This window comes from Cavia porcellus, unplaced genomic scaffold (genome assembly GCF_034190915.1).
Source record: "Cavia porcellus strain 051 isolate PalLab524CR breed Dunkin Hartley unplaced genomic scaffold, mCavPor4.1 scaffold_14, whole genome shotgun sequence".
NCBI lineage: Eukaryota > Metazoa > Chordata > Mammalia > Rodentia > Caviidae > Cavia > Cavia porcellus.
The window spans coordinates 43,785,843-43,798,997 of record NW_026947497.1 but is presented as its reverse complement, the minus strand read 5'-3'; the positions used below and the strand labels follow the sequence as shown (position 1 = coordinate 43,798,997).

General features: G+C 38.6%; 1 protein-coding gene across 6 annotated transcripts in view; it reads left to right on the top strand.

Annotated features, from left to right (window-relative positions):
- The window catches only part of Lrba (LPS responsive beige-like anchor protein), a 662,281-nt gene that overhangs the window by 601,343 nt on the left and 47,783 nt on the right, over window positions 1-13,155 (top strand). For all 6 annotated transcript variants that reach the window (XR_010039211.1, XR_010039212.1, XM_003476894.5 and 3 more), the window contains exon 49: window positions 12,846-12,935. Coding sequence is in view for 4 of the 6 variants with exons in the window: in XM_003476894.5 (XP_003476942.2) it covers window positions 12,846-12,935 (90 nt within the window). In the remaining 2 variants the exon portion in view is untranslated. The remainder of the gene's footprint in view (window positions 1-12,845; window positions 12,936-13,155) is intronic.

Here is a 13,155-nt window from a genome sequence, read left to right as displayed (position 1 = left end):
AGGTATTTTTAATTTCTTAATTGTTATTTCATTCATACTCTTAGTCTCAATTTTTGTTCTGTTTTCTGATTTTACCCACTAATCTATAAGGATTTTTTTCATATTTTTGACCATTTTGAGTTCATTTATTTTTCTCATGGTATTTGACAGGCAACAAAAGAATACTTCTTTCAGTGAAAATATCTTAGACACATCACTATGAATTGTAGTTCTTGTCACTGTTACCTAAATGCAAGAAAGCTTTTGACCTAAGATTTTTGAACGCTAGATGTTTGGATTCATAGTGGGGGGAGTGTGTATGTGTGCTCAGTTACACAAGGGCTTTTAAAAACTTAATTTTCAAAGCAATATACGTTAACTAAATTTTAAAATAGTATAAAAATCTAAAGTAAAACTATGGAAAGCCTCCATCCCAAGTTGGGCTTTGTTAACTAATATCAGAGTCACATGCTGCAGTCAGCAAGACACTTTCTACTCTATGTGGTTTGATACATGCAGAAACAAGCCTCTGCTACAGAATTGTACCATTTCTTGAAATTGTACCACAGGATATCATGTATCTGATTTCAAGCCTTTTGATTTATTTTTTAAATCCTCTGCAGTCACTCAGCTGTCTGTGAGTGAAGCTGGAAGAGGACCTTTTGATAAAAGTGAAGTGCAGATGCAGCACAGAGCCTAGCACAGCCTATGCAGAACACACGAGCCAGATCCTGGGTGACCAGGAGGCTGGAAGACAGGGTGGCAGCCCAAAGGCTGAAAGATACGGGGCAGCACCTGATCTTGCTTGTAGAACCCCTGTAATATGAGTAGTATTGTCTGTGCTTTTTCACCTTGCACTTTGCTGTATGTACTTACTATATGTCCTGCAGAAGTATAATTTTTTTCTATTTTCAAGCATATGTAGAAGTTGCTTTATGTTTATGTAATGTTGACTTACTTCTGAGAAGAGATCTCAGCTTCATCCCCCTACATGTATGGGGGGTGGGGTGGGGAAGAGCCACAATGTTGCTCAGTTTGAAGGGGAGGAAAATATATATGGTATATATATATATATATATATATATATATATATATATATATGGTAACATGAAGTAAAACCTGACAATCTCCCTTAAATTGTGTTTAGTGTCAGCAGATGGTTTTCCCCTCTTCCAAGCTTACCCTTCCAGATACTGTTTTAGCAACTCATAATCGCCCTGAGGTCTGTTTTCCAAAAAGCAGCAGCAGCAGTGTTTAAGTTTACATGACCCCAGTTTCATGACAGCAGTAGCAAATCAGATATCTTATCCGAGGAAAAGCATTTTTGGCTTAGGATTCCATCACTCTTGGTGGGAGTCAACAGCTCAGTTAGCTCCAACACTGCTGCAGAACCCTGTCTGCAGTGAATCTTTCAGAAAGCATAAACACAATTGGTATTTATAGCATTGTTAACATTTGCTAAATAGTTGGAGGAGTGGTCTGTAAGTCTGTTTAAAGCAGGTAGGGCAGGAATCTGTTGTAACTGCAGGGAGATTTAAGACCAGGACCACAGTATTACAGTGATTGTAGCAATATAGTAAATTAGAAGTATTAAATGCAGTAAGTTACAGTTTCATGTAACTCTAATCCAGAGTGTTATAGAAACAATCTTGAAGCATTGTTGGCCAGAAGTGTGTTACACAGATGGCATATTTGACACAGTGCAGGGCAGGAACTGTACAATGAAAGCTAAATAAACGGTAAGGATTAGTCAAGTTTTAATTGAAAACCTACATAAAAATCCCATGAAATTATGCCAGACTTACTAGTACATCAAAACCATAACAATTAAACAGAGTTTCTCTTAGTCACTAAATGAGTATCAAAGTCGTTAGCAAATCTCATCTTTGCATTTTGCTTAGTATTATGCCTATTGCAGACTTACTAAAAGTAGGTAAATGAGTAGCTAAATTATACAGCCAAGAATATGAAGCAGGGTATTTATCATTTTATGATATTTATATTTCTATCAGATACCTTTCCAAATCTGTTAGCCATTCTGTTGTTCATGATATCTATCATGAATCCATTTCTTTCAGTTGCTGCTTTACATTATCTTAAATCTAATGACTGAATTTTATTCTCTGAACTTTAAACTAAGTACAGGCTTTTGAAATATTAGGATAAAAGTTCATAAACTTGGAGAATATGTATAAAATTATCTACATGACAGATATGTAAGTTTTCAAAATAATGACTGATTTCTTAAGTTTGTTTAGAATTTAGACAGTGCTTTTATTTTTCATTATTAAGGGCAAAGAAGCAACTGAAATTTGGTTATTATTTGAGTCAAGTACAAAATTTCTAGTTGTTAATAAAATATTTTGTAGCAGTAAATGTCTTGTCTTTCCTCTATCCCTGCCACTGCTGTTGAAATCAAGGAATATATTATTTAATTCCTCTCTGTGTCTCATTTCGCTGGTCTGAATGTTCACAAATACTGAGAAAATAGAGGAGGAGATTCCTACTAAATTAATGATTGACAAAATGACTATCTTTCGCTGAGGTTGTTTAGACAAATTTAAATGGTTTTAAGAAATGTCTTCCTAAATGCAGTAAATTACTTCTGTTTTACTTCAGTTTTTAAGAAGTTTTCACTGTTTTCACTGTGTTTGACATTGGCAGCCTCTTTGAAGACATTCCACTTATTTTTCTAGGCAGGATGCTTTATCTACTCATTTCCAGTAGCCAGAGATGGAGGTGTTTTGAATGAGCACATCAATGTTCTAGACAGAGATACTGTTTGAAATTATCCATGAACACAGAGCCGCTGAACATTATTGAGTGACGTTTGTTTCTGTTGGTTGTGTCTGCTCTGACTAGCTGGTTTCTTTCAGATTGGCAGCTGGGATTATGCTGTAGTAGATGGACAGCTGCAAGAACTGGAAATTGCAGTAAGGGTCGGCTGGTCCTCAGTTTAATGTGCCTGGCGTGCATGGGCTCATTACAGAGAACCAGTGAGAAAATGTACGCTTATTTCCAAAATTATAATGACTTCATATTTTACCTTAACGCTGCCATAATTTTCCCTTTCCTATGGTTTTTTTTTATCATTGCATTATTTTTAAAATAAAACTTCATTGTATTTGGTATGCTGTTGTTCTCTCTCTCCATGGATTCCATAACCCCTTGACATGTATATGTCTCCAGTTGTCTCATGCATTTCTCATGCTGTTTGGAGGAAAACAATATTATTTATTTAGAATTTTATATACCTTTAAAAATATTTAATTAATCCTAAATGATAGCAAAATATTGTGAAAACCAAGGGATCTTTGGAATCAAAAAAAGTTAGGAAATAAGTTTAATAAATAAGTTAATAAAAATTAACTTCGTTAAGAATGTCTGTTTTAACTTTTTTGAGCCAGTTTATCAGCTGGAGTTTTTAGGTGATTAAATTATATTTTGGGCTGCTAGATTAGTGGATAAATTTAATTTCATAAAGTTATATCAGATATTGGCAGTCCTTTTTAGACTTTATTTCCTCAGTTTTAGATTTCTTTCAAAATGGAAAATTTTTGTTCTTTATTTCAAGAGTAACTCATTTTAATGTAAAATGGTATAATAGTAAGAAAGTATAAATTTTATTTTATTTTATTTTTATTCTCCACCAGAGAGAACCACTAGTAATAACTTGGTACAGTTATTCCGGATTGTATACTGCTTCTGTATTCCTGCGTGTGTGTATGAGCTCACATAACATGTTATCGTGGGTATTATATTGGAAATGTATATTTTTATTTACATACTTTTATAACTAGGAATTTTTCTTTGATATATACATTATAGACTAGTTTTCATGTGGTTACATTCACCTTAACTCATTTTAAAAGACAGTGTAGTTTTCCTTTTTAGGGATTTATTACGTCTTTATTCTCCAAATTTTTACAGTTACAGAGAGTTCTGTTGTAACTTTTTATCCTTCATTCTTATTGCATCCACCTGATTCTTAAGAAAATGCATAGTAGATTTAGTTACCTGTGTTAGCAACTATTAAAATCTGACTGTTTTCTGAATTTTTAGATATTTTCTATAATTGCTCAAAATTTAAAAATTATTAAATATTCAAGTCTGAACTCATGTGAAATCACTTCTGTTCAGTCTTAGTTTCTTTAATGTATTTCTCTTTTACATGTATTATTTTTCATACATTATCGATTAAATGTTTTCTATTCCGTATTTTGAACATTTTTCTGATTAAATTTTAAATATTCTATATTCTAGTGTATCCTGGTCTAAAAATTGCCTTTTTCCCTGAAAGGCTGCTTTTTAAATTTGTGGCTTATTGAGTTTGAAATAATTTGAGTTGGATTTATTTATTAGTTTTATTATTTGTGAATTTATTTCTCTGACTCCTGAAAAGTAACTTTCTATTCCTTACATTGTTTGCCTGGTTTCTGAATGTTTTAAATGATGCTTTCTTTCTTTTTGACCAGCTAGAGATGTTATCTAAACAGGGCCATATGTATTGTATTACATGAATTTTCTCTTTGGAAAATTTCATCTCATTTTTGTCAGGTACTTATTACGGGTCCTCTTTTGACCTTAGCAATTATTATTGCAATTTTTCTGTAAGAATTAAATATGAACTTGAACAGAGAATGGCCAAGTCGTCATTTGATTAGTGGCACTCTTTTTAAACTCTTTGGTATCAAAGCTAGATGCTGACAGCAGCTGCCAGAGTTAGCAAGGCCAGGAGGCTGAGAGGGGAACTGCCCAGGGTCCAGGGCTCAGGCTGCAGTCTGAGCTCAAATGTCTGAGGGAGAACAGGGGACTCGGTCACTCATATGATGCAAAGCCCTGGAGAAACCACTGAGTGGTTATAGTATGACTCTTGGTAAATACTTTTAATCTGAACTGTGAAGTTTTTTTTTTTTTTTTTTTTTGTACTGGGGATCAAACTCAGGACCTTGCACTTGCCAGGCAGGCACTTACATTGCTAGGCTAAAACCCGGCCCCTAAACTATGAGATCTTGTTCAACATTTCTTAGTAAACAAGAATCTTAAGACAATCTTCTAGAGCTTACTTTTAGTTATGTCAGAAAATTGCACTATATTAATAAGTAGCACAGTTTCTCTTAATGAGTCAGTTTCTTCTCCCTCCTCTCCTAATAGTGCTTTCAGATGTAAGTCCATGTGAGATAAAATGCAATTTCAGAGTTCGTGCTTAAGAAAAGCAGCATACATAGTAATCACATCCATATGTGTAAGTTATTTCTAACCTAGCCCTCATCTTAAAATGTTATATTTATTGTTAGTCACTGAGTGTTATATTGAGTTAATTTGTTTCCTTAGTTAGATTAAAAAGCCTACATCAAAAGAATTTTTGTTAAGTTGAAGGCACACATTACCTTGTCACTAAGCCAGCAGTACTTTTCTTTTACTTCTTCCTTTCATTCTGTCTCGTGTGTGTGTCTATACTTTCTCTGTGTTGTTATGTTTCCTGTCTACCTTTAAAACCATGCAAGTGTGCACTAGTTGGCACAGAAAACAATAGAACACTCAGCTTGTTGAAAGTCTCTTCATAATATTTCCATTTGGAAATCCATTAATAAATCCTCTAGGTAATATTTGAGATGCTGTTTGTAAAATATAAATACCTAGTTTTACTGGGATATCTTGAAATATTTGCAGGGTCTCTTTTATTAGTGTGCTTTTCAACATCTGGAATGCTGCCTGCTGAATTCAGGTTTTATTGTAGAGTGTAATAGTAGTCCATTTATGGCAATAATTGGGAATTGATGAATAAGAATGTTAAGTAATACAGTGAGCTTCTTAGTAGAAATGTTTAAGATGATATTTTATTCAGCACTCGTTTGCTCTGTAGCTATGTTAGCAGCATCTTTTTGCTGTGTCCATGCTAAGTTAAGTCACCTTGTGTGGTCTTTCATGTTTACTGAGCACCTACTATGTGCCAGGCTCTAGACACATAGCTCCAAATATGCATGGTGGTCTCTTTTCTTAAGGAAAATCTTGATCTAGGGAATGAGACAGAAAATTCAACCACCATGTTAGTCCATAATTAGGATATTAGATTTATAAAACAGTGGAAAATAAACTGCTTTGTGCACACTGCTCTGAGAATGCTGTGGGAGGGCCAGCAGCAGTCTGGATCAGGTCATAAGAGACCTGGATAAGGTCGAGAGGCCAGCGAAGCTGGAACTCAGTTTTAAAGAATGGGAAGAGACAATCACCATAAGGAAGGGAATAGAAAAAGTGGAACTGGAGAGTATGTACAAGGTTTTAAAGACAAAGTGACACATCGCATGACACATTATATGGTGTAAGAGGGCCGGGCAGGGAGTAAACAGGTAGGGCTGGATTACTGTTCCTATTAATCTCACCGTGAGTACTTTGGTAACATTTGTTGAGTACATTTGAAGGCCACCAAATACTGGGTTAAATCTTTTACATACAAGCTAAAATAACGTCATCACTAACAGTTTACTTTGTGTAGAGAACTGTCCTAAATGCATTATATGATCTCACCTAATCTTCACAACTCTATAAAAAAAGATCTACAGCTGTTAGCACAATTTTTAGAAGAGGAAATGAAGGCAAAGAAGGTTAAGTATTTACCCCAGATCGCTCAGCTCATACGTAAGAGTGCCAAGGTTTATACTGAACCAGTCTGATGTCAGTGTCTGCAAACCTAACTGTAACCTCTGATGCCACTCCATGATAAGTAGTTAGGATGGGAGGATTTAATCAGAACTGTCAGTTTTCCCACTTTTGGCCTGAACATCTTGCAAACTGGTGTGTGTTCAATCCCTTTGGAAAAAGATACGAAGGTTACCAGCTAATGCTTTCTCAGTATTTTATGTTTTCATTTACTGTACAATCTTGCATTGAAGATCGGAAAACAAATCGCTTAAAGGTGATTACTTGAGGGGCTGGGGATTTAGCTCAGCGGCATAAGCACCTGCCTTGCAAGCAGGCGGTCATGAGTTCGATTCCCGGTATCGATAAAAATGAAAAAGACCAAAAAAAAAAAAAAAAAAAAAGGTGATTGTCAATGAATCTGTCTAGCACATTGCTTAGACTAAGCCCTTCTGAGATAACTTGAGGCCATGTGTGTTAATAACTATCAAAGTCGTCTAACAGATAGTTGGGCATTCATTAGCCTCATAATAAACAAATGTTTAAAGATCATGAGAGAAAAACTGTCTAAGTGGGAATGTGAGTGTTTGAAAACAGTACAGGTGTTTGGTATGTATGTTATGTTTCTACTGCCTTGAACTTTACACCTGTGTAAGGTTGCCTGTATGTTTACTGGGACTCCGTACCTCATTGTGTCCTTACATTTTCCATTGCTCTGCACAGAGAACTGCATGGAGAAATGAAAAGGGGGTAATACACAGACTTATCAAAGGCGCTTTCATACCCCATGTGCCCCACACCAGATTTGTTACTTAGCCTTAACAGTCACCAAAATAGCAGAACTCTAGAAGGTAGTCATGTCTCTCAAATGTGCTAGGCTATGGAAATGAAAATTACTTTCTTCCATGACTTTCAGAGCTTCCCTGAGAGATGCACTATTGCCCCCCACTGTCCGTCACACCCCCATTTTACCCCGAAGAACTGTGCTCATCTCGCAAGCTTGGTTTCTGTCCCGTGGGACCCTGGATGAATCATGAAGGTTCTGGGGTTCCTTGCTATATCATCAGCAAAACATGCTCTTGTTGGAGTATTATGTTCAAGATGCTGATCTATCTGCTGCCCATACTAAAATACAGCCTACCTGTATATAGACACTGCATACGCTATCAAAGATTAACATCCCCAGAAGCTTGAGTCCAGTGTGTACAGCAGTCAGCAGTAGAAATAAGCTGTAAGATTTGGGAAGTATTATTTCACTTGCCAGTGAAACCCAAGAAAAGTTTTCAAGAGAAGGTTGAAAATTCAAAAATTGACAATGAAGGCAACCATTGTAGGAGAGGTTGTGGTTTATATCTCCCTACCTAGCACCTTTCCTCCCTCTCTCTCTCTCTCTCTCTCTCTCTCTCTCTCTCTCTCTCTCTCTCTCTGCTGCCTGGCCACCATTATGTGAGCAGTTTTCCCCTCTGCAGGCCCTGCCACCAAGCTTTCCAGCCTTGGGACAGGTCAACTGTGGACTAAAAATGAGAGCCAAAGTAAACCTCTCCTGTGTTCATTGTAGGTGTCAGGCACTGGTCTCCATAACTAAGGCAGAGGGACGGTGGCATGGAGAGAAGACATGTTAGAGATGGCTTTTATTTGTGGAAGGAAACCAGCTTGATTGAAGAAGAGCACTTGCATAAGTGGGTCGAATGGGAGAATAAAACCTTCAGGACACTGACTAGAGGATGCTGCACAAAGAAAAATCTGAGAAACTTACTTCCACAGGGAACACTGAAGGCAGAAACCAGATACCGAATGGGGAAAGGCTGGGAGGAGACAATTTCAGTGTGGAGACAACTTCTTGAAGTTAAGGGGCCTCCGTTCAGAGAGAATGGTGAATGTGAGAACCTTTACAGAAGTGACTGGGCTAAGTGACTGGGTATATGCGAAAGAAGTAATATTTTAACATTTTGGTAAGGTTCTGAGCATAAACAAACAAGAATCCCCAGAGGAATGTCATCCATCACTGAGGAATGCCAGAGTAAAATTAGTTTTTCCTGGTATTAGACACATGCGTTTAGGTGTGCTGAGATGCACACCTGGTTCCCATAGATGAGCAGCAGTGTTGGGATGGACACTTTATAGAAATAGGCAATCCAGGGCCAGGGATTTAGCTTAGTGGCATAAGTGCCTGCCTGGCAAGCATGAGGTCATGAGTTCAATTCCTGATACAAAAAAAAAAAAAAAAAAAAAAAAAGCAGTCCACTGGGTGTGGCCCTGGAACTCTAAAGTCCACCACAACAAATTTCCAGGACAAGAGATTAAGAAGTTAGAATATTTAAAAAAGAGCTAATATTGATAATCTGTGGGTGATAAAGAAGTTCCCAGGGCTGGGGATATGGCGCAGCAGTAGAACACACCCTGGACTTCATCCCTAGGACCCCCTAAAAAACAAAGTAAAACAAAAGAGTGAGAGGCAAAGAATAAGGGACTAGGTTAGGGAAACAGTCTAGTGTAAATAATGACACTAAGAACAGACAAACAGTGTGGAAGGAACTGTTGTAACTACTTAAGAGGCCAAGATGAATGGAAAATGGCAGCTAAACATTAAATGAATGCAAAAAACCTGGAATTGATGGTATAAAGTGTGACTGTAGTTTTGAAATCATAGTCAGTACCTTACCATAGTGCTGGTGAACCTTCTAGAAATGTGCCCAAACCCCAGCCCAAAACCCACTTACTGTTTTGATTTCAAAGTGCTAACACTACCATTAAACCTAAATACTAAAGTTTTAGTTTAGAAAAAAATAACTCAGACATTCACATCTTTAATCTTAAAAAGAAAAACAACATTTGTGCCATAAATTCACCACCCTTGCCTTATAGTCTTTTTCTGTAATTTGCACATTCAAAAAGAGTCAGGATTAGTGTCTAAGATTTAATTCTGTAGCACTTTGAGGACTGTGTGGATTGATAGCTGGTGGGCCACTTGTAACAACTGAACTGAATCAGCATGGTGCTGGGTATGGAGGGCTCACCTGAGGATTGTTGCCAACAACATAAAAAGGAGACCCAGAGAGAAAAATTGTTGTCAGTGGTTGTCCTGGAGGAGCTTTGTTGAGCTGCTTTCCTGGTATGAACTTGGCTATTATTGTCAGAGGAGCTCCAGGACCTTGTTGTCGCTGAGAATGGCTGAGTTCCCTTTAGGGGAGCTCAGGTCCTTACTGCGATCATTGCCTCCTGGCTCTGGAGGGGAAGATAGTGTGGTGTGCTGTCCAATCTCCGGGAGAAGCTCATCACACTGGCTTCCTGAGGTGTTTGCATCGTTGGGGACCTTGGGATCTTGTTGCTGAGGTGTTTGCATCGTTGGGGACCTTGGGATCTTGTTGCTGAGGATGACTGTGGTACTTTTTTGGGACAGTTCTGGTCTCTACTTGGGGCATTGCTTTCTGGCTCCAATGCAGACCCCTCAGCTGCTTGCACAGCTCCTTCATCCTGCTGGCACAGACTTTCTGGCTAACACCACTGACCTTTGGGCCTTCCCACACAGATCCATGAAACGGGCTTGCTTGTTCCTACAGCTGGTCTTGGTGCTCATGATTTGTGCCAGCCTTGCCTCCTTGTCACTTGTGTCTGAGCATACTTCTCTGAAACGATGATAATGACCATATCACAATTTCTAGTCATTCATTAGACAGCGAGTTCATCTTTTCTAGCACTTAGGCTCCGCTCTGGTGACTGGCATAGTACGTAACATGAAGAAGCAGGAGGGCTTAAAGGTTGAGTATGAAGCCAAGAATCCCCCTATGCAGTGCAGAGTTTGAATCTGCCACTTAATTACCATGTAACCTTAAGGTTTACAGTAAACCCAAGTTTACTGTGTGCTATTTTCTTTTTTTTTTCTTTTTTTTTAATTTAAGGAGAAAAAGAAAAAACATTAAAAGGGTACAAGTTATACAGAATTTCAGAAAAAATAAACAATAGGAAATCACTAGTTAATAGATTACATATTGTTATCTTAGAAATAGTTGTTCAAGTTACAAAATTAAAGCATATAAAGTGGACTTTCAAACAGATGCACTATTTTCTTTAACCTGTAAAATAGATATAGCAAAGTGTTGATGTAGTAAATGACAAAAAAGTTCCAGGTAAATAGTACCAAATATAATCCCTAGTTAGCAGCCTTGAGTATCTGTTGACTGCATGGTGAGGGTCTAATCTGTGCAGAGCACTTTGCCATATTTTAAAATACATATCATTTAATCCTTAATACAACATTATGAAATGGATACTATAATTACCTACACTTTACAGGAGACAAAATAGGTTACATAACTTCCCCGCCCAAGATCATGTAACTCAGGAAATGGTCCAGAGGAGGATTTAACCATGGCCTGTGCTGCTGCCCCCTCACCACTCACACAAGTCTCACAGCCTTCTGTGCGTCTGCAACGGCGAGCAGAAACACCAAGATGACACCCAGGATTTTCAGACAGATTTATTTATGTCAATGGGCGCTGATCAGGATCATCTCCAGAGTATCAGCCCTGAACTCTGGTGGTCTAGGGCTTACATGGGATGAGCAAGCAGGAAGTGCAGAGGCAGAATGGCATGTCAGTTGGCGATTGGTTTATACAGTGTGCATCAGAGTGACCAGCTGTTTCTAAGAGACAGAAGCAACAGGAACAGGAACTATTACCTGAGCAACTAAGAAGTGTCCTGGGGGGAGCGCATTTTTGTTATATCCCCACAGATTACAGAGTGTGGCTTACCTTGCTGAACAGGCTACATCTAAGTTTGGTTCTACCCTTCAGGTGTATTCACTCTGCTTCTTAGGAATGTATTCTTCAAGAGAAGACATAGGCCTGATGGAGCTGTGTGCACAGTTTTTTGTGATGATAAATACATATATAAGTAAATACTGTTGTTTCTCATGAGCTTTTGCAGGACCGCTGTTGATAGCTGCATCAAATGAAAGGGAGTGGTACTGGATAATGCCTTCTTATCTCCTGTTTATGACTTTATTGTCTACAGTGTGAAAGTCCTGAAGAGCATATAAAAACTGCTCATATACTTTCCTAAAAGATTAAACAAACATGAACATACATTCAATTCTGAATTTAGAAGATTCTCATTTAGTCTGGGAATTGAGAATACTAGACTGAAGTACTCTGGTTATTTGTTTCTATTTTTCCTCTCTCCCCTTTCTCCTTTCCTTCCTCTTTCCTTCTGTCTTTGTTGTCTTGTAATATGTATTTGGGTTTTTTGTTTTGGTTTGGGGTTTTTTTTTTTTTTTTTTTTTTTTTTGGTACTGGGGATTGAACTCTTGAGCTGGTGCTCACTTAGGCAGGCACTTAAGCTACTGAGCTAAATTCTCCACCCTATAATATTTATTTGTTATAATTTAGAGATCTAAGAGATTTAAGGCACTTTGGGCCTTGTCTTCATGGATCTTGCCTTTTAGTTGGAGCAGACACACATGCAGCGAAACAGAATCATTTTAGATGGTAACAATACCTGGCGTTAAGAGCTCCTGTGATGAGGGCATTGGGACATGGGAACCTGTGCAGGTGTGCTGAGGAGCCACGAGGGTGGGAGGGGGACCTTTGGGAAGGGCACGTGTGCACTTCTTTCCACAGGGCACACACATGAGTTACTTATGGTTAGTCCCTGGTCTGACAGTCCCATGTAGACACAGTGTCTGGCTTTTCCTTTGTTACCTAGCCACCTACAATCAAAGTGACTGGCAACAGTAAGCTCTTACAGTGGCGAAAACAATACAGCACTGGCCATTCTCAGAGGTGATGTGTTTCTGTTTTCCTCTTTCTGCTTCATAGGCTGAAATGGAGCCTAGAATCATAGAAGCAATAGTTTTTCTATACCAGTAAAAGATTAGCTCCTTAATACACCCTAATAGCCTTTAGGGGTGATGCCAAAAAGAAAACCAAATGCAAGAATGCAGAGACAAAGCCGAAAGGACAATTTCTGATTGTAACTGCGGGTTCTGTTTCCCATCACCGAGCAAGGTGAGAAAGTTTTTCAGTGTTTGTGGGAACAGCTTCCACAGCCTTAACGAGTGACCTCACCCTCAATGCCTAGCCAGGTGCACGACCCCACTGCAAAAACATGGGACAGTTTTTGCCTGAAAGAAACCAGAAGTGTGGAATGGTGTTTTCGGGTGGCAGTTGAGATTCTTTTGCCTGTAATTAACAGCTCTTAACCCTCTGCCTTGCCCATTCCTTTTTCAGGCTGTTGAAGCTCAAATCCGAAGTTTTGGACAGACACCTTCTCAGCTGCTCATAGAGCCCCATCCTCCCCGAGGTTCTGCCATGCAGGCGGTGAGTGCTGTGTTCATTCTCCCCTCTGTGGTCTTTCTTGTGGTCCGTGCTTCCTTGATGCCCCTAGAGCCTGTCACTGCGCTTGGCTCCTCACACACCTGGGGCCTGTTTGGGCGGTGCCGCTAACTGCTTGGTAACCACAGCTGGCTGGTGCTCTTCCATCCTCTGCGCCTGAGAGCTGAGCAGCCCTGCTGTGTGCTGCCATTTCAGCAGGCTGTTT